Source organism: Poecilia reticulata, linkage group LG6, assembly GCF_000633615.1.
Source record: "Poecilia reticulata strain Guanapo linkage group LG6, Guppy_female_1.0+MT, whole genome shotgun sequence".
Classification (NCBI taxonomy): domain Eukaryota; kingdom Metazoa; phylum Chordata; class Actinopteri; order Cyprinodontiformes; family Poeciliidae; genus Poecilia; species Poecilia reticulata.
In genome coordinates, this window is record NC_024336.1 from 28,542,530 (window position 1) to 28,568,226 (window position 25,697).

At 37.5% G+C, this 25,697-nt stretch overlaps 2 protein-coding genes across 6 annotated transcripts; one reads left to right on the forward strand and one right to left on the reverse strand.

Moving 5' to 3' along the window:
* Nucleotides 1–845: 845 nt before the first annotated feature.
* Nucleotides 846–12,390, reverse strand: uba2 (ubiquitin-like modifier activating enzyme 2). The gene is made up of 17 exons (XM_008412492.1): nt 12,152–12,390; nt 10,483–10,566; nt 10,328–10,398; nt 9,594–9,658; nt 9,410–9,510; nt 9,193–9,314; nt 8,999–9,066; nt 7,521–7,642; nt 6,852–6,951; nt 6,562–6,716; nt 5,411–5,504; nt 5,155–5,267; nt 3,654–3,809; nt 3,476–3,572; nt 2,292–2,397; nt 2,045–2,187; nt 846–1,364 (listed from the first exon to the last, which is right to left on the reverse strand). The coding sequence occupies exons 1-17, from the start codon at nt 12,290–12,292 to the stop codon at nt 1,162–1,164; spliced, it is 1,941 nt and encodes a 646-aa protein (XP_008410714.1). The 5' UTR covers nt 12,293–12,390; the 3' UTR covers nt 846–1,161.
* On the forward strand, nt 6,992–25,220 carry syt19 (synaptotagmin XIX). Of its 5 annotated transcripts, XM_008412489.1 has the most exons (10): nt 15,114–15,438; nt 15,636–15,869; nt 17,903–18,131; nt 18,237–18,310; nt 19,952–20,068; nt 21,072–21,248; nt 22,353–22,505; nt 22,636–22,755; nt 23,672–23,783; nt 23,857–25,220. In XM_008412489.1, exons 3-10 carry the CDS (start codon nt 17,921–17,923, stop codon nt 24,162–24,164), a joined length of 1,272 nt encoding a protein of 423 aa, XP_008410711.1. In that variant the 5' UTR covers nt 15,114–15,438; nt 15,636–15,869; nt 17,903–17,920; the 3' UTR covers nt 24,165–25,220. The 5 variants fall into 5 exon arrangements, with proteins under 5 accessions (XP_008410712.1, XP_008410711.1, XP_008410710.1 ...); XM_008412490.2 differs by lacking the exons at nt 15,114–15,438; nt 15,636–15,869 and adding an exon at nt 6,992–7,043; XM_008412488.1 differs by having other exon boundaries at nt 15,114–15,869.
* The last annotated feature ends 477 nt before the right edge of the window (nt 25,221–25,697 follow it).

A 25,697-nucleotide genomic window follows, 5' to 3' on the forward strand; every position in this document is an offset into this window, starting at 1 on the left:
CAGCCTTTTCTGAACCTCTTAGTGGTAATACATGTTCCAGCACTGTATGTTCCTTTAGATAAGAACATTTTACAAACAAACATTGTGACCTTTAACCTCCATTTTTAGTTTAGTAATCCTTTGAGTTATGCTCAGCTGGCAAAGTGTTTACACTATGATGGTTGCCATAACGACGCTGTTTTACAAATAAACTCTTGTAGATTCATTTTTCAGAGGTGTATACTCTAAGTATTAATTTCTAATTTTGATTATTCTGGTTTATAATTTCAGTAAAACATTAAAATTCAGTCTCAGATTTTAGTAGACCATTGCAGGCCAACAGAACCACAAAAACCAAAAAGAAACCTGACAGAAAAAGGTCAGAAACTGTTGTATTTATCATCTTCATTAAATTGGTCCAAAAGGTTCAACAGAAAACCAATATTAAATAATGGACACACAGAAACTGGAGATAGTCAGCTTTTTACAGTAAATAACCTCACTTGTGGTTCTGAAGGCCGGCTCTGTCAAATTAACCTTTGACACTGACACAGGAACCGTAAGCTTCAGGAAACTGAAGCAGCTGCAATTTCCCTGGCAGCCATGTTGGCTCCTCTCTGGTATAACTTATGAGGATTCTCCAAAGACCAGAGGCCTTGGTGTGGCCAAATTAAAGAAGATATTAGTACATGTTGCAGGAAAACTTGTTTAATCGTGGAAAAGAGGTAGCAAACTAACACTCTTATGGCACATACTGGCCAGAACCTCTCAGTGTGCGTGCACGACTGGAGCCGTAAGACATCAACGACTGTTGATCTCTTTCACCGTTTTTTTTTTTTTTTACAAAAACCTCCACTGACATCCTGACTCGTGTTGCATGAGGAGTACAGTACATTTATTAAAAAAAAAAAAAAAAGTACAAAAAAAGCACTTTTAAAACCATCAAGAGAAGCAGTTCCAAGACCTTAAATGAATAAAAATATGCAAACTTGACTGCATTTTCAAAAGTTTGTTTAAAATATTGAATCTATTTACAGCGTCATGTCAGAAAGTCGGCATGAAAGCAGAAAAAGGAGCGGGGACTAAGAGATGAAAGTGTTCTTCATTGAACTGGTGGTTTTATTGATTTCAGCCTACTGTCTGTTTGAAAACACAATGATTTTATCAGAGTCCTTCAGAGCTTTAGTCCAAAGCGATGATGTCATCGTCGTCATCATTGTCTGCAGCTGATTGGTCCGTTCGTGGGCGCTTGGTGGAGGTTTCGCCGGTCTCCGAGTCCTCTTGGTGCTTCCTCTTGGTGGCGGTTGGCGGCGCCGCAGAGCTGGACGGTGCCCCCACTTCCTCATCGGAGTCTACTATCATGATGTCATCATCGTCTGCTGCAGCTGAAATCCAAGACAATTAAAGGTGACTTATTATACTTCCTTAAAATGGTTAGGATGGATCTATGGCCTAAACAAAGCATCTTCATTATGTTTTCTACACAAAATCATTCTCAGATAATGAGACCTCAGCCTGCTCAGTTCTGCCTGTGTTGAGCTGTTTTAGGGCCTCGTGTCAGTTTAAATCCAAACAAACTGCTGTTGGCCACGCCCACAACTCAACGTTTACACTCCCAAACAATGGCTGCAAACATGTGCAACTACTCAGCCGTACATATTTGAAAGGCATTAGTAGAGCCTCCTGCACAACCAGGAACGTTGCAGCAAGTGGTTTCTGGATGGTAAGTCAACAACAAAACACTTTTCCAGCAGCCATTGTATAGCGCGTACAGAAGTAAAACCAGCTGACCAAACGTGCTGGTGTTTAACTTGGGTTGCTAGGTAACTGGCTAGGCTTCACTTGGGTTGCTAGGTAACAGCACACTGCCCAATGAATGCGACTTAAAAAGAAGGTTTTTTGAAATAGCAATTTTTCAGATGCCAAAGCAAAAAAAGAAAGAAGCAGATTTACTAACACATTTTTCAGCTTCACATTTATGTTATGAGATAATTTCATTATGTCCCATTAAATCTCACAAAATTAAGTTGGGATCAAAACATGAAAATGACGTTTTGATGCCGACCTTTAGAAGACGTGGACGGCTGGGCGGAGTCTTTGTTGCCGTTGGTGATGCTGTTGACTTCCTCCTGGGTGGTCTGAGGGGGCGGAGCTTTGTCCGGAGCTTCGCCCACCACCTCAAACTCCACATCTCGCTCAAGCTCCTCACTGCCAACAAAAACAAATGATATTATATATTATTATATTTATATTTTCTGTTTGCTCAGGAGAATCAGCAGAAGAGGGAAAAGTTTGATCTGTCGGCCACACACGTGTGCAGGACGTTGATGAGGAGCGTGTAGTCCTGAAGGAAGTCGTCAGATTGGAGACGGCTGCCGTTACGAATCCCAAAGTCAGAGAGGAATTTGTTGTTGTTGGCTGTGAAGAAAAAAGAAATGCAGATTAGAAATCACAGATCCAACTGAAGCAAAACTGTGTTCAGCGGACTGGGATTCAGTAAATGAGGCTTGTTGTGGCCCTTAAAATGGAACTAACCCCCCATAGACAAATAAAAAAAATAAATAAATAAAAAACGTGGGCGGAGCCAAAATACAGAGGGGCGTGGCCAAGTGTGCTCTCTGTGCTCTCCTACCTAGGCCACCTTTTCTACTCTCAGAATATGAAATGTTTCTTTTTCTCAAATCATTATTATTTTTAAACCAAATATGCACCAAAGAAAGCTCATTTAAGATGTACCAAACTAAGTCGTATGAAGTTAAACAGTTTGTTCAAAATTAATCATTTTTAATCAGAGAGGGGAAGAGTGCCCAAAAATTGTACTCAAGTAAAACATATTTTACTTGAGTACAATCAATTTTTACTACATATTTATACCCAAGTAAAAGTAAAAAGTATTCATCTAAGAAATTACTCGAGTAAAAAAAGAATCTAGTAAAAAAGTCTACAATACAATAACTGAGTAGCTGATCAAACTATCAACCATTTTAAAATCACATCATTAGATGGACTAAAATATAAAGCTAAGTAAAAATTTTGGTATTTTAAGGACGAAAATGATAATTCATATAAGTAACGAAAATAAAATTTTCCAAGTCAGTTTCCTTCAATAAAAAATGTATGAAACTAACAAAAACGGCAGGTGTGTTTCTGAGTCTGGTGAATTTTTGGTTAAAACATGTTTGTTCTTCATTCGGTGGGTACAAAACAGAAATTTTTCTCCAGTTGGAGTAACGATACTTCAGAATAAAATTACTCAACAAAAGTAAAAAGTTCAGCGTAGTAAAAATACTCCTAAAAGTATATTTTTTCAAAAAAGGCACTCAAGTAAATGTAATTGATTAAATGCAACTAGTTACTACCTAACTCTGTGTTTAACAAACTTTAAGAAACCAAAAGTCAGCCCCCTGTTACTTATCCGTCTTCAGAATAAACCTCAAATAGAAATCTGCCTCAAATATATAAGATACAGAAGAAATGGATTAAAGTCTTAAATTACTTTCTGTCTCTCCTTCCTCTGAGGAAATGAGGATGGTTCCTTTGCCGTCTTCTATCTGAACATCCGGAGCGACCATGCCGAACCGTTCCTTCAGGATCTGAACAGAAATCAGAGCAACGTTGCATCATGTCGCTCCATGGTGTCTGCTCAGTGACAACCGACTCCAGTTTGGGTTTACCTTGTCCTGCAGACACAGAACCGTCGTTTTCTGCACGTTGACTTTAACTGTGACTTCTGGTTTGCTGGCGCAGACGTAACAGTTTGGACTGGGTTTGTCCAGAATACACGGCACCAGCAGCTTCTTTCTGAGGTTCGGACATTTATTTAGGAAAATCTGGAACGAAACGACGCCAGAGTTAACAGAGAAGAAGTCAGAGTTTTTGTCTTTGAACTCTACCATCCAACCCAAACAACGCTTTAAAACTCCTTATCAGAGGAGAAACACCAGCAGGTCAACAAACATGTCAAGGTTAGGGGAGATAGAAAAGAACTCGTTTTGGTTCTGGGACAGAGGAGAACATTTTTCCTGCAGGTTTTATCAGCTGGAATCAAGCCAGAGTTAAAGTGACACCATTTTTAAAAGAAGCTTCATAAGAAAGATGAACAAAAACAAAACATTAAGATTGATAAAATACCATAAACAAATTTTGGATTTTAAATGAGACAAACAAAACCAACAGGATGAATGAATGCAGTAAAATGAAGCGACTTCTTTTGACGTTTTTAATAGAAATAATATATTCAGTGAAATTTAACTTATAGTTCAATATTATAGTTTGTTAATAAAACATCCCGATAGCAAAATTAGAATACAAAAAGGCTATAACTTAATTTGCTGTCATTATTGGTGCAAACAAACTACTTTGTCTATTATGAAGTAAACTGAACTAATTACAGAGTATTAGGGTCAGACTCAGAAATTTAATTACAAGACAAAAAGTCATAAGAATGAAGTAGTAATTAGGTTTTTCCTACATGAAAAACCTAAAAAAACATTTAAATGAGGAATGTTGAGAATCGTCTGAAGTTATAGTTTGAAATTGGTTTTACATTTAAGGAAATATTTAGTCTTCTACACACCAGCATCAAATTATTATCATCAGTAGCAGGACTGCTGAGTCTATTTCAAAGAAAGAATCTTAAGAACCTGCTCAGTTAGTCACATCAGACCTTTATAAATCAAACCGTTTTCTCGATAAAACGACTTTTCTCATAATTTTGACATTTTTTATGCTAATATTTCAGCCTTTTCTGCTATTGGTATGACTTTATCCTCAAAACTAAAATAATTCTAATTTTCTTTATGCCATCTTGTTCACTTAATGTGAACCAAATATTATAATTAGTATAATTGCACCAATATTTCACAGTGGTTTTCACATAAACTTGACTTTAATATCGTCTTCATGTCTCTGAAAGTCTGAAGTTAGTGGGATGAAATCTTTGCAACATTTTGAATAAAATCTCTTCTACATTAATGTTCAAAAAAAGAAGCTTGAAGCCAAAAATGTTTCCAACAAAACCGAACCAATGTGACTGAGCAGAGGGTGAAGAGGTGATCTCTAAAAGCTCAACACATTGAGATAACTGAAATACAAAATTATCCTCAGCTCCCAACACATAGCCTTGTTGTTAACATATCATCATGTCTGCGGACCACAGAGGCCTGCAGGACTAACCGTGCGGCAGGATTCCAGCTCTCCAGACAGGATCTTCAGTCCTTCCAACACAATGAGTCCAGCAATAACAGCGTTGGTCGTGGCGATGGCGGGGATGATGTTTCCTGCCATGGCTGGAAGAAATAATAAAAAAAAAAAAAAACGTTTTACTGAAACTTCAAATCAGCGCTGCTCGTCTTCAAGCTGAGATCCGCCTCATGAATCTTTCAAAAAGATTTCTAGAAGCTGTTTCTAGCATCCAGAAATAAAAACTTACATTTTACATCGAAGCGGCTCTTCATGTTCATACTGAAGATGTTCATACGCAGGTTTGCTGCTGCAGTAACAAAGTCCATGGCTGGAGGGTCATCCTGACAGCAAGAAGATGAAAACGATTTAAAACAGAGCTGTAAACAAGTCAAGTGGCTATATATATATATATATATATATATAATAAAGTGGGAGGTGGGTCAGTTATGCTAGCTTGACTTTGACAACCATGTAATGTCCTGCTTAATCCAGTGTGTTTAGGTTCAGTTAAAAAATAAAAAGCCACACACACACCCACTCTGACAGATCAGTCAGTAGAGCATGTGTTCAAATTATCACTTACTAATAATCGTTGAACATCAACTCTGAAAACATAAAAATGATTAACTGAATGCTCCGTTTTGGGGTTTTTATGTACTTTTTTTTTTTGGTTGCGAAATATTTGCGTGTTTTTTGGAGTTGATTCCTGATACACGGGCTGGTGGAGCTGTTGTCCGTTAGTTGCCGTAGCAACGGGTCTTTGTGTGTAGCATAAAGCCGAAACAGAGAGTAAAAAACAAGCAGTGAAAGAGCGGTTTTGAGTTGTTTTTCAACTTTATTTTCTCTGTGTTTTGGTGCAATGGAGTTGCTGTAATATTTAAATGTTTGATGGCAATAATTTGACTAATTGCCTCATTTGTTTGTAGAAAATGGTGACATTCATAACAGTCATCAAATAGGAATGAATAGTTCATTCCTATTTGATTCCTGTGTAACAAACAATGTGTCCTACAACAGGATTTATGTCAAATTAAGTTAATTGTTCAATATTAAAGATAAATTAATTTAGACCTCTGTAGAAAAAAAAAAACTGTTTACAAATTTATATGTAGGGACAATACAAATTTTATGTTTTAAGATTTCTCAGCTTTAATCTAAACCATATTTTATAGAAATGGTATAAGAAATAAGGGCGCTATGAACATTTCTGTGGCAGATTCCTGCTTTGGAACCGTATGATTTCATAGACATGATGGGATGAATAGTAACAGCGCCTGTAGTAGCGTGTTGCTAGCTACAGTGGTTAATGCTAGCTACAGTGGTTAATAGACGCCATCCAAGAAACCAAGCAAAATTATTGATACTATCAACGATTGTTGTATTTCCTCTGGAGCGAACCTTGTCCCAGACGAGCTCGGCGCCCTCGCCCTTCTCCTGCAGCTGTGTGCGCAGCGTTTCCACGCTGTGCCGGAACAGCCGGCAGTTGCCCCAGACATCCAGAACCTGCTGGTCCTTCAGACCGGACGTCACTGGACTCTCCTCCTGAGGATGGGCTGAGACCATGACAGATGAATTAATCACCCAGACAGCAGAAACTCAGGAAATTCATAAAAACAGCCCAATAAAACCCCAAACTTTCTTCATCCTGCAGCCAGAAAACTAACTTATGTTCAATCTCAGGAACTCACCGCTGTTCTCCAGCTGCTGCCAGTCCAGAGGAGCAGGAGCTTTCCTCTTTTTCCATAGCTTGTCCATGGTAAGCAGGTACATGATGTCATCTTTGAAGAGCTTTGGAGGAGAGCCAATCAGAGCAGAGATTGTTACTGCAAGTCAGATCTGAAACACGAATTACAGCGACCGGAACGGCGCCAAAGTTTCTGGTAAACCATCAAACAAACTTCAGCCCGACTGGTGAGAAAGGTTTAGTTTCTGGAGCTGAGAGACAGAAACCAAACTGATCTGTAGTTTCACTAGAGCTGAAACAATTAATCGTGATGAATCAATTACTGAAATAATTGTTACCAATTTAGTAATCGAGTAATCAGTAGCTGGAGTATCAGGCTCAAAAAAAGTATTGTGTTCATTACGGGACAATAATTTGTTTCTTTGAACATTAAAGCTCAATGAAGTTATGAGGCTCAGTTGGAGAGAAAATGGAGAAAATAATAGAAAAAAAGCCAAATTAATGACAAAAAGAATAACAATAAAAACACAAAATAACACTGTAGCAAAGATCTGCACTGGAGCTTGAATATTTATACTTAAATAAGAAATATTCTTTTCTTTCCACAGCATTGATAAATAAAGCAAAGTGAAGTGATTCAGCATCAAACTGCTGGGTTTAGTTCTGCTGTCACCTTGTTGAAGAGCTTGACGGGGTCGTATCCGGTGGATCGGGCCCACTCTTTGGTGGAAACTCGCCTGATGTCGCCGTCCTGCTCCGAGGCCGTGGCGCGGGCTGCCGTGTCTTCAGGGTTCCCTGTTCACACGAACAGTTCTCTCAGTTCACTAAAGAGAATCACCTGCATGCTTTCAGATCACTGAAGCTTAAAATAGAGCTGAAACAACTAATCAAGATGAATGGATGGTCGAAATAATTATTTAATTCAGTGACTGATTATTCATTATACAGACTAAAAGAAAGGCCATTTAGTAATTAAACTGAAACTGTAAAAATATATACACAAATTTCACATTTAAGATAAAAAACCCTTTTCAATATGTTTAACTCAAAACTTCAAGTGAAATTTTTTATATTCACCTGATTCAGATTCACTAAAGGAACTCATTGCATTTCAGGCAATAAAGTGTTTAATTATTTTTCTCATTTTAAAAATGAACTGGATTATTTGCTTGTACGCCTAAAGAAACAGAATATCTAAAGATTAGTCTAAAAAAGGCTGAAAAATCTGCAGAATTTGTACTTTTTTTATCCAATTAATCGACTGTTAGAATAATAGGGAGATTAACTAATTAACTTAAATCAATTAGCTGGATGATGAATTAAAAGGTTGATAATTTTTATTCTCATGATTCATATTTTTTCAAGAGCTTTTTTGTTTACATAGACTCTGTAATAGTGATCAGCTTTTATCATATCATATTAACTTAAAAGTTCCTTTTCATGATAAGAATTTTGATTTATTGTTGCCACAATATATTCCAATAACTGATGTTATTATTATAAGGTTTGATAGTAAAATTATTTTCTCAATTTCTTCTCCAATCAAAACATCAATAAATACCAATTTTTTAAAAAAATGCAGTTTTTTAAAAAACTGCATTTTTTAATGCAGGACGCCAGTCTTTACATGAATGGCGTCCTAAAGAAGCTAATTTTAAACAGGAATGTTTTTAAAGAGCATTGTTTGTGTTTGTGGGGTTATAACAGCTGTAACACACAGTTACAGTCAAATAGTTACCTAAAATATATGTTACAAATCGTTCTTACATTCACTATTATCGCTATCACAATATTAGTGACAAATATTGTGATGAAACTTTTAAGCACTTATCGCCCAGCCCTACAGGCCAATCCATTTTATTTATGGTTTCGGTTTGGGGGGTTTTTATTTCCATTTAATTTACCGCTTTTGGTCATTTTGTTTATTTATTTTTTACATTGAAAATATCTTCCTGTTTTAGTAAATTATTCTCACACAATTAACTTTTACTGATTTTTGAGAGAGCCGTTAACATATTTCTTCAACGTGTTCTCAAAACAACAATATAGTTTAGTGCAATAATATTTTATTGTGACATTTACTAAAATAGTTGTTAGCTGCAGTTCTAGTTCAAAACTCTGAGCAGTCGAGGAAAAATGCATCGGACTCACATGCAGCTTCTGGGTCAGCCGTGTCTGGTGAGACTTCTTGATCTGCGTCTTCTTCTCCAAACAGCTGACTAGAAACCAAACGCTAAAATCACAACCAACTAACTGACTGAACATGTAAACCCCAAATGATAAAAAACTTTCCAAAATAGAAGGAAAACTATTTTATAACCGTTGTTGTAAAACGTGAGTCTTACTTGAAGAGATACTTGGCCCAGACGATGCAGTGAATGGGCTCGGATGGCGTGTTTCTGATGGTGCATCCTGGGAAAGTTTTCTGGGCCGGCTTCGGCTGGCACTCATAGCACTCCGTCATTCCCTGATGTCAACAGGGACAGAGATGAAGAGCAAAGGAACTACAAATGAAAGTTTTTGAGGGTTTTTTTTTTGCCAAATGAAAGTGTGAACGTTTACCTTTTTGATGACAGTGACCTGTCCCAGATACCCTGCAGTGCCGCTCTCTATCAGAGGAATATCCGCTGCCAGGCACATCCTGTTGACGTGGTTACGGGCAGCTAGAGGGGGGATACCGTTACTTTAATCATCTGGATGCAGAACGAAGGGACGGACAAACAAAAACAATCCCATGTTAGCTTACCTCTGTTGTCCAGGGCGTTCATCACCAGCATGAACTTTCTGAAGAACTCCACATTGTAATCCGGGCTGTTGAGAAGAACACAACTCATCAGAAACAGAAGGCCGATCGATTAATCAGGATAAATTGATAACTAATTTAGTTATTGATTAATGGTTAACAGAAGCATATACACTATAAAAAAAAAAAAAACATTTTCTGAAAGAACACATTCAGAGTAGTAATTAAGTTAAAATTGTACAAACGATATATAGATTTTACATCTATATATGTTTACAAAAAACTTATTTCTACCAGAACTCCTCAAGAGGCAGTTTTAGCTTCACTTGGTTCAAATTCTGCTAATAAAATCTCCTATTAAGCACCTTTTGCATCCAATTGTTAATCAGTTAATCAAATGGTAAATAAACCAGAAAGGACTGAGCTTTTCATTAGAAAGAATTTTTTAGCTGCAGATGCATCCTTTGCTACAAATGATCAAGCATTCACTAAAGGAATGCTGTTATTGAGTTTTAGGCTATAGCATTTTGATTTTCTCATTTTAAAAGAAATTTAGTTGTTTACTTCCAACTTTTAATGTATTTATAATAATGTATAAAAAATGGCTCAGCGGCCAAACAAAACAAAAAATCTTCAGAATGTGACAATTTTACAGTCTGATTAATCACCTGTATGATCAATTGCAGTCCTGAAAACATAAATAACACGTTTATTTCCTGTCAAAAAGGGAGACTCACTTCATAATGCTGTCATGGTAGGCTGTGATGTTTGCGCTGGGGCAGAACTGCAGGGCGCTCTCCTTGGCCACCTGGAAAAACAACCCAACCAAAAACATCAGTGTTAAAAATGCAACTGAACATAACGTTAACTCGGCTGTTTGGAGTTTACACACCTGGGCTTTGGATTTTCCGACATGTTTCTTCTGAAACAGGAACTGACGGTTCAGATTGCTCACATCGATTGTGTCCAAGTCAATCTGCAGGAATCAGTAAGGTTGTTTAACACATCCAAGAAAGAGAACTAAAAGTGGAAATCTCTGTAGGTTTTTCTCCATTTTATTCGCTTTGTAGCATCTGCAGCAGGACCTCAAACTCTCGTCTATTACAGCAGATGTCCAGCATGTCTGAATCAAATTATTTAATTGCCATTTCAGGCTCAAAGTTGCAACAGCAGTCCCTTAAAACTGTGGTTTGAGACCCCTGAATTAAAGGAGTCTCAAACCTCACAGACCTGGCAAAATCTGTGATGAGCTATTTTCATTGATACCAAGTTAAACACCTGGAAACTGCAACTCAACAAGCTCCATTAATGCTGCCTAATATGTCAACTAGTAAGGCAACTAATGAGTATTTCAGTAATCAATTGTTCTATCAATTAATTGGATAAAAACACAAATAGCACGCTCTGTAGATTTTTTTAATTTACACGTTAAAATGTGTAAATAAATAGTTAAATGCCTTCTTAAAATAAGAAAATAAAGATTTTATTGCCCAAAATTCAATAGTAGCATTCCTTCCAATGAAAAATTCTCAAAAGCACGACTTTACATCAATATGGTGCAAAACTAATCTGTTGATTGTTGGGTTTTTTTTTATTAACTAATTAATAATTGGATAGTAAAAGGTGCTTAGGAGATTTGTTTTTGTTACAGGATTTGATCCAGATAAGCTCAAGCTATCAATTACGAATTTTCTGGAATTGAATTGAAAAATTTATTGGAATTTTTTTTTATCTTTCATGCAAAATGTCTACTTTTTTTTTTTTTAACTTAATTACTGCTTAAGTAATTAAGTTCTTTCCTTTTTGAGTCTGTATTCTCCAGTTAAAGATTAGCTGCTTGTGCTCGTTTATCTTCTCTCCTGATGGAAACGATGCTTGACCTGATCACTGTGCGTCATGAATCAATGTAATACGTTTTACTTTTGAATTCAATTATTGAAATAATTTAAACTTTCATTGATATTTCAGTTTATTCTTGATGCTCTCCTCTGGAATTGATGGACTGATTGATTTCAGTAACAAAAGCGACATCAATATTGAAAAAAATGCTTTTCTCTAAATTATTAAACTGTTTAAAACAAGAAATTCATCTTTTCTGTCTGTCTTTATTCAAGCTGTTCAACTGTTTAGTCTCGTTGCGCTCCTGTTTACGGTTCTGGCTCAGCTGCATCCCTGTTAGTCAAGGTTTTATTACTATAACATTAGCTTATAAAATACAAGCTTTGGCCGTCTTTAACAGAACAGTTTGAGCCGTGATGTTGTGGACATGTTTGTCTTTCCTGAAATTAAACCAACCCACTGGTCAGTGAGGCTCTGTACAAAAGCCTGGCTAAGTTAGCAGCAATAATGGCGCCAAATACTCCTGAATAAAACACTGAAACTCAGCTCATATTTAAAAAAACTCCAAACTTAGGTTTTAACATATACTAAAGCAAACACTCTCTATAAACATTTTTAACCCTGAAACTCGCGACTCTGAAATTACTCCTAATCCACACACCCGCCCCCCAGCAACACAAAGACCTAGCTAGCTGCTAGCATCAAGCAGAAACGGAACGAACCACATCAATGTTCTTGAAGCCGGTGAGGACCAGGTTTTTCAGCAGCTCACAGCCGATACCTCCCGCTCCCACCACCAGAACCTTGCAGCTGGACAAAGAGTCAGCCAGCTCTTTTCGGAGGGAACCCACTAGTTGGACCATAATGATGCACAGACGTAAAAGCAGACCCTGCAAGGAGCACCGGCTGGTTAGCGGCTAACAGCTAGCTACTCTCGTTCTTCAGCGGCCCGCCCACCGCCGGCTCGATTCTTCTTCTTGGGTTAAATTGCAACAACAGATGTTCATTACTGCCACAATACTATACTAGGAAGGGGTGATATTAATTTGTAATACAAAACAACAATATTTCACTATTTTCCAGCTACGCTCTTCAAAAAGAAACCAAAAATTTATTTTTTTGTGCTTTTTACAAAACAAAAGGACCCTCCACTCCCAGAAAATTACCAGTAACATCAAAACAACAGTAAAAAAAAAAAAACAAACAAACAAATGAGTGTTTGGATTTTCAAATCAGTTCGATTTAAATAAAATGTTCTTGCTGTGTAACGCAAGCAAGAAAAAAAGTCATATTCTTCAAAACAGAACTTGAAAAAATGAAATAATTTATTGTAGCTCAAAATAGATTAATTTAATTGAATACAATTTGTTTAATGCCTTAAACCTTTTCACTGGATCACTTTTTGAGGCTTTTTTTTATTTCAAATAACTTCTAATGTGTGCTTCAAGGACAGAAATTGACTCCTCAAGGGTGACGGGTTAGCGAAAATGGATGGATAAAATAGCATAATGAATTTATAAACTAATTCCATATCTCTGCGACAGACTGGCGACCTTTCCAGGGTGACCCCCACCCCCGGAACGTTAAGTGGAGATAGACACCAGCACCTCAAGACCCCACTAAGTTACAACGGTGTAAAGAAAATGGATGGATGGATGGATGGATGGATGGATGGATGGATGGATGGATGGATGGATGGATGGATGGATGGATGGATGGATGGATGGATGGATGGATGNATGGATGGATGGATGGATGGATGGATGGATGGATGGATGGATGGATGGATGGATGGATGGATGGATGGATGGATGGATGGATGGATGGATGGATGGAATTCCATATCTGCCCACAAAGCGGCGCTGTTAATTTAAATGCTAATCCCAAATTTTAACCTGTCCTGATACAGTCTAATTATTTTTAAATGACTCGTGATTTTAATTTCTCTGACTGGACGTATTGTTTAAACATGATTCCCTAGGAAACTTTCAGATATTTTACAAACTTTTCAAAGTCCATAATTTTACAATGAGAAACATTATCATAATTAACATGTTTAAAGCAGCTGTTAAACTAAGAGTAGACAAAGTGCTCAATGTTCATAGAAATTACAAACAATCCAGGAGATGCAACCTTAAAGGTTAAAGTTCATGACAGGTAAAGACGTGCTTATCCATTTTTTAGTCTCATTGCTGCTGGACTATTTCATGTATTTTTCCTTTTATGTGTTGGATAACTCACTTCCAGCAGCACAAGAAAAATATGTGTTCATATATGTATAATATATAGTATAATTACTGTATACTATTAATTTTGTTGAATAAAGTGATGAGGAACATTTACCCACACTTCTATTCAGCCCTTTTTGAATATAGTAGTTTTTCATCCAGCGATTTTGTAATAAGTGGGTAGCTATATATCTATGGAGAGCCATTTCAGCCAAAAGTAAATAAATAAATAAATGCCTATGAAGAAATGCCAGTGTTTTCCAAAGTGTCGACCGCCAGGGGGCGCTGTGGAGGCCTCGGAAAGTTAGAGAGAACATAAAAAAAGATGCAAAAATAAAAACAAAAATTAACACTTTAGAGTTTTTAATCTTACATTTTCATCATATTTTCTGTTTTTCAATAAAACACAGGTTAAAATAATTTATTTAAATATTATTTCTGATGCTCATTTTCTGATTGTCTGACAGTCAAATGTATCAAGCTGCTGTGATCACCAAGCTAGCAAGAAACTGAAAAGCTTCTGACAAGAAAGAGATAAAAAGAACCATCCAGAAGCCTGTGGATGATTCTGCTGAAAAAAGCCATAAGAAATGAGTGAATAAATATAATTTGATGTGTTTAATATAAAATATTTCATTTTTTCTTATAACCAAAAGAGAGGAGTGTGGTGAAAAATGTTATATTCTGGTAATAAAGTCATAATATATTATCTGATAAAACAGTGTGTGGCAGCATTTATGCTAAATAAATATAATAATAATGCAATAATGAATAAAAAACATTCTAAAGGTTGATGTTTCTTTACATATTTTGTAGCATTGTCTTTGTGTTTGCAAAAGCGGTGCCTGGTCAGATTATTGCCCTTTTAGGCGAACCATGGAAGGGAAAGGTGGGAACCCCTGCTCAAGCCTATATTATGGTTTGCTGAAACATATGCATGTTTCTCCCAGTGCATCCGCATGTTTTCTCCAGTTACTCTGATTCCTTCCACAGCTCAAAAACATGATGACTTTCATGGCTGGACTCTATGTTGTTGAACAAGGAACTTGTTTAGTGAAAATCGTTCTTCCTCATACTCGTAATGGGAACTGCTGGTTAGAATTATCTTTTAATCTTGTTGCTATTTTAGGTACATTTCCTCTTATGTGTTGGATAACTCACTTTCATGGGGAGTTGAAGCCCCTCCTCCAGCCATCGCTGTGGCCACGCCCCTGCATTAAGTAGCCGGGAGACTTTCCACAAAAACGTTTGTAGTTAATATCAGTGACTTGAATCTATGGCTATATTCACACGGCAGCCTGAAGTAACCCAAATCCGATATTTTTTTGTGTGAAATCACACTTCTAAATATTTGCGACTCGTCCTGCAAGCCCAGTAGAGGGCGCAATAACGTCACACATGCGCTCAGTGTTTTGCCAACCGCAATTCAAAAGAAGAAGAAGAAATGTTTCAGTGTTTGCGGAAGTAAACGTAGATGCTAATGGTGGAGCATATTTTACGATTTTAAAGTTGTCCGACCGGAGCCAGCACATTAACAACTTAATCCTCATTTTGGTTGCTGTTTTTGTTCCCGCTTTCGCGTATCAGGGCGCAAAATAGTGGCGTTTGTCGAGTATCTACGACGTTCAGGTCTATGGGATGAATGCGACGTGGCCGTTCAGATTCAGGTCATATTTGAACATATCAGATACGTATCGGATATCCAGTAGCCTTGGTAGCATTCGAAAAAATAACGAAATAAAATCTGATCTGTGTTGTTCCGGCTGTCATGAAAAGATCAGGTAAAGATCGCATTAAAAAAATCGTAATTGGGTCAATTAAGGCTGCAGTGTGAACATAACCTCACTGATATTCGATACCAACCTTCGGTTCAAATGACTATTTTTTGTCAGTTTTTTTTCTGCAGAGGAATGTAGCTAACCTCAGGTAACAAGTTTCCTAAAACATCCCTGAAATCTTCTCCAACCTGTTTCCCCAGAATGCCCTGCAGGAAGTCATGTGTTGAGTGTGTGAGGAGGGAGAAAGCGGGGAGAGGGAGTGTCTGAGTGGGTCTAGAGTTTGCAAAGCAGGAGGAACAGTTCAATGATATGACGTGAACTTGAAATGCTCCCAGAGGGAAACTTCTCCTGTTTCTCTGACCACTGAATGGGTCTGAAAATGGATCTGCAGCGTGAGAATAAGAATTTTTGGAAGATTGTATAAAGTTCAGCAGGTAATGTTTATTTTTTATGCGATTTGAGTTGTTACAGGTGGAAGCTGTCAGGTTTACAAAAACTACACAAGACTTGTCTTTATTTTAGGAAATGCTCATAGTGAGTTTATACAATGTGTGTGAATAAATTGTAGGTTTTATATTATTTAATTGGGAATGCCGCCTGTTCACTTGCCTGCTAGCATTCATCATAATTTGCATGGAGAGTGAGCAGGCTGTGCTATTTGACTAAGGCTAATCTGATTGGAGATAATATTGTCTGCCTACAACCAAGCAGCAGCCATAATCATTTTCTTTTTATCCCAGAAGAACATCCTGAATGTCTCTATCTTAAAGGAGGCATTTTGCTCTTTTTCCTAACTTCTGATGCTAAGTAAAAGAAACAAAATTACAGTGTCAATACAGTATTGTCTCTACAGCTATGATCTTTACAGATTATGTGTTGCAAATTAGTTTTTTAAGGCATTTTAACCCCCCAAAGCTTACATTTATCCTAATTTGTCTTCAGAAATGGATATTTTGTCTTTCAGGATTAAATTTATTAACCTAGCTGGACTGATTACATATTCATCCATCCATGCATCCATTTTCTTCCGCTTATCCGGGGTCGGGTCGCGGGGGCAGCAGCTTCAGAAGGGAGGCCCAGACTTCCCTCTCCCCAGCCACTTCTTCCAGCTCCTCCGGGGTAATCCCAAGGCGTTCCCAGGCCAGCTGAGAGACATACAGTCCCTCCAGCGTGTCCTGGGTCTTCCCCGAGGCCTCCTCCAGGTGGGACGTGTCCGGAACACCTCACCAGGGAGGCGTCCAGGAGGCTCCATGTTCCAAGAGCCAGCTTCTGCAGCCGAGGATCAGACCGCCAGGGTTCCCTCCCTTGGCTGCCGCCCATTGCACACTGCACCCGACCCCTTTGGCCCCTCGGACAGGTGGTGAGCCCATTGGAAGGGGGACCCACGTCTYCTCTTCGGGCTGAGCCCGGCCGGGCTCCRTGGGTAAAAGCCCGGCCACCAGGCGCTCGCCATCGTGCCCCACCTCCAGGCCTGGCTCCAGAGTGGGGCCCTGGTGACCCGCGTCCGGGCGAGGGAACGCTARATMCAAGGYTKKTGTGCATCATAAGGGGTCTTCGGGCTGCGCTTTGTCTGGTTCCTCACCTAGGACCTGTCTGCCTTGGGTGACCCTACCAGGGGCATAAAGCCCCAGACAGCAAAGCTCCTAGGATCATTGGGACACTCAAACCCCTCCACCACGATAAGGTGGCAGCCCGAGGATTACATATCCATTTGCCATAACTTTTACTTAGTAAATTGCTTATATTATAAGTCCATTCCCGTTTTTAAAAGTTGCTTTTTCTTGTAAAGTATAAACCATATCAACCAATCATTTTGAAATGGCATCTTCTACCTGTAACTGCTGGAAACTAGACATAGAGAGCAAATCAATAAGGAGGTATGTAGCAAGTTAACTTTTAATGACTGAAATAACAGGTTATATACAATCTGGAACGACATTCAGAAGAGAATAAAAACCAGAACCAAACTTTAAAAGATGAAATCTCCAAAACAAGGAGAAAAATAGAGTCTGACTGAATACAAAGGAAATCAGTGGAATATTAATGTGTTGGGAACTTCTAAGATAAAAACTCAAATCTGATTGGTACAGAAAGCAGGAAGGGGAAGAAACAAAGAATGCATGTTTCTGTACAGACATTTTTTAAGTATAAAAAACAAGACAAGCAGGTTGTGTTTGTGCAAATAAGCTTATTTTGTGTAGGGTGTTCATTGAATAATCACATTCTGATAGTTAACTATAAAAAGCTATGATGGACCGAGTTTGGCCCCCTGGCCTTCAGTTTGACACGTCCTTGGCTGTTTAATACCAATACTGTATATAAATTATTAAAAAAATGTCTCCACAAAGTATTTAAATGTCACATATTCCCTTTCTACATGCCTACAAACCAAATAGTGTCTCTTTTAAAAAAAAAATCAAACTCAAGTATTTCTAAAACTACATGTCATTCTGATCATATCGCAGAGTTTGTAGCGGCTGCATGGATGTGGAGAGACATGCTGACTTTTGTGGAGTTTCCAGCCGATGTGGAGCTTCTGTCCACTGGAGAGCTGAGGATGCCGTTCTCAGACGCAGTCAAGTACTGCATTCTGGGAATTTCCATCCTTCTCCTCCTGGTGGCTCTGGCAATCTTAATCTGGCAGATCTTCAGATGCTTCTCTGAGACGCGTACATCATACCTGCATCAGGACACAGGTCAGAGGTCACGCTGCCACACAGACCAGTTTAATCTGATGAGGACTGGTGTCCAGTCAGGAAATAGATTAATTGATTCATGGATTTTTATGCTTTCTCTCATAGTGAACACTGATCTGCTGTATTCAGAGGAAAAACCATCAGGAGCTGAAAACTACGCTTCTCCTGCAAGTACTAAAGTAATTATAAACTGTCTATAATCAAGTTTGGCTTTTAGGAAGAACTAAGAAATTAAGTTTTGGATGATGAGATTAAAAAAACAACCCGTTGCCTTTCAGTCAATACTCAGGGCACAGAATCGTATTTTGTAACGTAAACATAACATAATGCTTCTCTAAGTTTAAATAATGCATCGTTAATGTCATCCTGGATCAAATTTTTCTAAATCCTAAATATTTTCTAAGCTTAAAACTTACAAAAAGATAAATAATTAAAGGATTTTCACCTGAAAATAGAAAATAATAGCATAGTCCTTTATTAACCCAACATGGAGAAAATTCACTTGTTTCAGCATCACAGTAACAAAATATACTCAACTGAATATAAAAATATCTTAAAACAATATAGCCAACTGTATATTTACAAAGTACTTACAGATAAAATAAAAATTAAATAGGAACCTGAAAATAAAGGAGATTTTAATAACAGAATAAATAAATACAGAATATGTTCTTTGTATGTTCATTGCAGTTTCACAGAATTCATGCAGTAATATAAAAATACAGTCATGTTAACACAGTGAAACACGTTATATAGCTGAATTCCACACACTCTGATGTTTTAAGGTATTTATTTCTGTTAATTATGATGATTTTCAACATTTGACATTAGATTATTACATAAAACCCTTAAAATAAAAACAGAAATTTGGGTGTAATGAAAAGTATGTTTAAGATCAGATAAAAGTTGTTATTTTCAATCCTCATCAAAGGATTTAGTAATTTATTGAATATGACTGTATTGATGGATTCAGGACATGATCTGGCAACCCAAGAGGAATTTAGATCTAAAGTTATTATAAATACCAAAATATCACATTTATGCCAAGAGTAATATGTCTGAGGGAATATTTTCAGACATATTTCTGTTTGACATACCTGCAGGAGAAGTGATCCAGGTGAAGCACATGATGGGTGTGGTGTTTGTGTTCTTCTCTCTTACATGCCGGATGTGTTTGACTTTTGCTCATCCAGTTATTTGGTTAGTCTGCTGATATCTTTATAGGTCAGGACTAAACCTGCTGTGAGATTCTGGCTATATTTTTTAAAATTGATATAAATTCTGAAAGTAAAACACATAAAGTTTAATAAAATGTTGAATTTAAAGTTGATTTATTTCAAGTATTGGGGAAATCAAAGTGCTCTGGAAAAGCATTCATACTTCATTACCTTTTTCATGACATTTTCTCATGTTGGAACCACAAATCTTGGTGTTTTTTATTTGGATTTTATGCGACAGACTCATTCTAACCCCTAATCTTACTTTATAGACCCACCAGCCACTAGTGTTTTAGGGAATGCCTCCACAATTTTCCCCACATTTTCATTCAGTTCTTCTTCTCAAACATCCCAGTTTGAATAAAAAAAGTCTATGAACATCAGTTTACAAGAATTTACACAAATTCTCCATTGGATTTATATCTGAACTTTGACTAGACCAGTCTAACACCAGAATATCACCTTAAAGCCTCAATAAAATACCCTAATGATTGTAGTTTTGACCTAAGAAATGATTAGAAAGTTTTTACTTTTGCAAGGCTGTGTTGGTGAGAAACAAACCAAAGTTGGAGTCAGTATTTTGGTGTAAACTCTTGTCTGCAGGTGGAGGATGTGCGCTCTGAAGCTCGCCGACTGACTCGCTGTTTGTCCCGGGCTTCGTTTCCGTCAGAACAAAACTACGCAGAGAGCGACATGAGGGAACACCAAACCATTAACAGGGTAACAGATACTGAAAAATAACTATTATTCTTAGTTTTTTTACTCCCCTCTTTGCTATAAAACACATTTCTTTATATGGAGTAACAGTTCGCAGATGGTCTCAAGTTAGGTTGTTGGCTTCATATCTTTTTAAAGCTATTATGTTTTTCTTAATTCCGTACAGTGAATTTGTTGGATAGAAAAGAAACTAATGTATATTGTATTTATTTTATTTATGTATTTTTTTTTTTACCTACACAACAATCATCTAAGTATGCAATATTTTAAGTAAACAAATAGTGTCTTTTCTTTGTAAAAAATATAAGTGATGTGTAAATCATTGGACATTTACCTTATTAAAATGGCATCCAGTTTTTAAATTCATTTGAAAAAAAAAAGAAAAAATTTAATTCATTTTGAGCAATTAAAACAGCAGGTTTTCTGTACTTAATCAATTATAATAAATTAATTTAAAGCAGATTTGGGTGCACAAAAGTTATGAAGAAAAAGAGATGAATACATAAGATTTTGTCATGTTAGAAAATTAAAATTTATCTGCAATAATTAAGAAAATTAACTGATAAAAACAGAACTCCACCAGCGTCAACCACCAGGTCGGGGCTGTCAAACTTATATGATTCTTGAATGACTGTCAGTGGTGAACACAATGATCACCTGATCCTCACCAGGTCTTAAAACTATATAAATAAAACCTCAAATAAATAAGACATATTTTGTGATTTCAATGTTTTTCACTTACTCAGCAACCAATAAGTCAAAATGAAGTAACACTGTGAGGAAAACTAAATCCATAATAATTGATAGATTAAATATATGAACAGATAAAGTGACCATCAGCAGTGTGAACGGATCCAAAAACAATTTATTTTTTTCTCTTAAATTACTACTCTGAAAATCTCAAGCACATCTTAATACACTTCCAGGGAGGAGATGCATGAAGATGGATTATAAAGAAAAAAAAATAATCAGGTAACTCAAATTCACCATAAACTTCCTCCGTCAGGTTCACGGCTCGCTGCGTTTCTCCGTTTACTACGACCAGCTGCAGGCGTTTCTGGTGGTGACCGTGTTGCAGGTGGAGGGGCTGGTGGGCAGCAGCCGGACGTCAGGCCTGCAGTCGTTTGTGAAGATTCGCCTCATGTGGGCCGGGTCAGAGGGAAGTGAGCTGGAAAGCCAGGAGGTAAAGCTGTGAATGTGTTGATTGGAACAGTGTTTGTTTTATTCCTGAACCCCAGCATGAAATGTTTGTGCTCTGTGGGGAAGACACTGATGGGGACACTGGACCTTTCAAGTGTTGAACTAGAAAAGCCCAACTAAAATCTTAAGGCGTTTTTCACACCTGATAGTCTGTTTGACTCAGTTTGATGTGGGACCAAAATTGTTGTGGTTTGCTTTCACATTACACTGTCACACAAAACAAACCCTTATGTGAACCTGTTCCCCTCCTCACCTGTGGGGGCACTGCACCAAGAACCACTGAAGGAAACGACACTGAAACGTCTGAAGAAGACACTGATAGAAACTTTTTTTTTTCATAAAATGTAAACAAATAACACTGTCAGATTTCTTTTTTGGCCTTGTTACAACCATGAGCCATTTGTCCCGCAAGCATTAGAGTGATGCATTTGTTTTGGTTGTATTTACCCAGAATGCCCTGCGCTGTAATCTGCTTCCTGCTTTTAGAGTCGTCTCCACTACGCTTGGCGTTCACATATGCATTTGAAGTGAACTCTGGTGTGGTTCGAATGCATATGTGAATACCAAGTGGACTGGAGACCACTCCAAAAGCAGGAAGAGGACTAAACACAAGACATTCTGGGTAAAAATCAAAACAAACGCAAGAGTTTAGTGCTAGCAGGAGAAATGGCTTGTAGTCTTTTAACAACAACAAAAGAGAAATCCTACAACTTCTGCAATCTGACTCCACTCCATTTTTGTCTACATTTTGTGAAGAAGGAAGTTGTGTTCAGTGTCTTCTTCAGATGTTTTAGTGTTGTTTCCCTCAGTGGTTTCCCCTACAGGCGAGAAGGGGAAAAGGTTTTTCAAAGCGTTTGGATCATTTGTCACAGTGCAGTGTAAAAGAGAACTGGAGCAGCTAAAAATGCAACAAATGTTGCAATTTTAGTCCCCAATCGAACCAAATCTACCGGACTATCAGGTGTGAAAACACGCTAAGTTTGAGATAGTTTAAATGTCTTTTCTGATCTAAATTTGCTTGTAAGTCGAAGAAACATGTGGCAAACGTATGCTGACATGTTCATTGTTTCTACGGTGACCCTGTCAGGGTCAAGCGACGCCATCTGTGCTGTGGACGGTGCTGCAGGAGTGGCGTACCCGCGTCGTAAAAGGCAGCTGTAACCCTTTATATGGAGACCAGTTTAGCTGCATTCTGCAAGACAACAAGGACATGATTAACCACATCACTCTGAGGATGGAGGTGCTGCTCCACACAAACATGACTTGCATTACATAATCTATAATTTTACCAAACAGAAGGCTGCAGTAGATTTAATCTGAATTGGTGGATTAGAGAATAATTTTCATGGTTTATGGTTTCTGTGTATCAGGTGAGGGACTTTGATAAGTTCTCCAGACACACGGTGCTGGGAGAGGTCAGGGTTCCTCTGGGGAAGCTGAACATCTCTTTTCCTCTGGAGCTTCAAGAAGATCTGCAGATTCCACAGAAGGTAATGTTAAAACTGAGCAGGTTAATCAAAAAACTGTAACTCTTGTTTTACTGGGGAGGGAAGTCAAACATTTTTTCCAAACATGGAAAGTATTTTAACAGCTTGATTTACTGAGAATGTAAACTGAGATGTACATTTGTGGAAACATGATCACTTCAGAGTAGAGCAGAGTGGCCAAAGTAGAGTCGGTAAAAAAGGTCATATTATCTTTAGTACAACTCCAATAATGCTCCGAAATGATTTTAGTGTTATTTAGGCATGTAACTAATCATTGTTGTAGTATCTTATTTTAGTAATCCATGAATAATTGATTAATCCTAGAAAAATTGACATATTCTGCAGATTTTTCATTGAACCACTTATGCCTTTTTACATAATCTTAGAAATACATAAAATAAGCATTTAATTCAGAGACTTTTTGGAATAAGAAAATAAACATTTTATTGCCTAAAATGCAATAACAGTATTTGTTCAGTGATGCTGAACAAATCATTTGTAGTACAGGATGCATCTGTAGCTAGAAAAAATATTGTTTACTAATCTGGTTATTTTTCTAATTAGTAATTTGACACCAACAGGTGCTTAATATGAGATTATTTTTACAGAATTTGAAAATAAAACTTAGATTTTTCATATTAAATGCAAAATGTTAATATTTCTGTACAGTTTTGGCTTAATTACTGCTTTGATTGTGTTGTTATTCCAGTGAATTGACATTTTTAGAGTCTTTATACTCACAAATTGATTAATCACAATTAATTTGATTAATCGTTTTAGCCTTAATGTTTTTATTACAATGCAACCTCTTTATTTAGACTATTGCTTAATTTATTGTGTTTTTGTTGCACTTTTTGGACTTCTGGATACTCCCTTATGAATAAAGTATTAATCTACCGCTCTGTCTCAATGTGTGCAGGATCTGGTTGGAGAAGTACTGCTGACGTTAAAGTATCTTCCGACCTCTCAGAGGCTGGAGGTCGGCCTGTTGAAGGTCAGAACAGCCATCGCTGAGCCGTCGTCTGATGCAGGTGATTCCCAAACCTAAATCCAAACATAAAGATTTGACACATCTCCATATTGACTCACTTTATTTTCACTCAGTCATGCATGCCAGGATCAGCATTCAGTGCAACCAGAGCAAGTTGAGGTACCAGAAGACCTCTGCTGTCCACCGCTGCCCAGTGACCGTCTTCAATGAGGTCCTCATGTTCTCCCTGCCAGACGTCCCACTGGAGCAGTGTAAAATCTTAGTCTCAGTGTATGAGACGCAGTCGACTGGGAGGTCCAACAAGTGTCTGCTGGGACAGCTGAGTGTGGGGAAGGACAGGAGCTCAGAGGACGAGCACTGGACCTTGATGGTGCGCTCGGTGCGGCAGCCTGTAGCAAAGTGGCATGGCCTGCTGCTTTGAGCTGCTGGCCAGAAACATCTGAAGCAGTTTCCATGTTCACCTCGTCCTGCAGGGACCGTGATGAAACTCCACAGGATGGAGCTACACTCAGATATGTAAACATGAGAACAATCATTTTTATTGAGCTGCCTTTCCATCATAAATGTGCACAAATCTTTATGGATATTCTGCTAATGTAAAAATAAACACAATTTTGCAACTACAGTGTTTCCGTTAAAAGAGAAATTAAAGTCACATGGGAATAAGGCTAGTCCCATGATAAGCTACGAAAAATTATGGCAGCATCGGATGTAAACAGTTACATGAGATTATATTAATAATTCAGCCAATCAGAGAAGACGTCGGCGTCATATTCAGGTGTTGGAGTGAGAAGCTCCGCCTTCTGGGGCGTGGCTACGTATGTGGCGTTTTCGGGAAATCATAGTTTACAGAAGAGCGATGGATTCAACACGTTGAAAAGACACAACTTTGTTTGAACTACGATGCTGTGAGAGCTCTGGTGGAGCCAGCTGCACATCACCCAAAGAAAAACATTATCCTCCTTCTACTTCCTGTCGTCGTCTTCTTTGTGGTTTTTGCCAGAAGTAACATCCAATCCTGTGACTCGTTTGATGTGAAAAAATAGTTTCCATTGCTGTTTTGTGAAATGTTTCTATTTTGATTTGATTGAAAAATCTCCTTATCCTAGCACAGCTTTTTATAGAAAACCTTTTTATTTTTAAATTGGCCTGTTTCCATCAAGCAAATTTATTTTGTTCTTTCAATTTGTGCAATGTTATGGTTAATGAAACCACAGCTGTTTGACCGTGTCTCTATCTGAAAATCTACTTCTAATAAAACTTTTGAAGAATATCTTATTACTTTCCACATTTGACAAATTAGCATTTTAAGTTTAAAGTGTTTTTTTTTCTTCCTGAAATTAAATGTTTCAATTGTATAATTAATGCATTACATGCCTGCTACCTGGTACCTTTATAACTACTAAAAATATGTTCATTTGGAGTATCCTGACGTTTGTATGCAACAAAACAATAAAAATATCCTGATGACTCGCCATTCAATTGCCCAAAACTTTTTGCATTCAGTTACTTTTCTCCAGTTTGATGTGCGAGGCTGACTGTTCTTTATGAGTGATCTCTGCTGCCACCTGATGTTTTATTAAAATACTTTTCAAGTAGGAACTGTATGCTAACCTGCTAAACATTGACATACTCATCACACTGTTGTATAGCTTCCCTTTAAAGCCATGTAGAATAAAAATACCAAATAATACAAGTATCAATATGTTAATGACATGATGATACAAGTTTCTCCTCCAGTAAACTTAATGCTTTTCTACAGACCACAACACTTGAAATGGAAGATATTTTTAATATCCAAAGTAAAACACAGCAACCAAAAACATTAAAATGCATAAAACCCCAATTTACATTTACAGACTCCATTGGCTGCCCACCAAGTTCCGCATAGATTACAAAATTCTTCTGTACACTTTCAAGGCCCTTTACAATCTCTCCCCACCATATMTTTCAA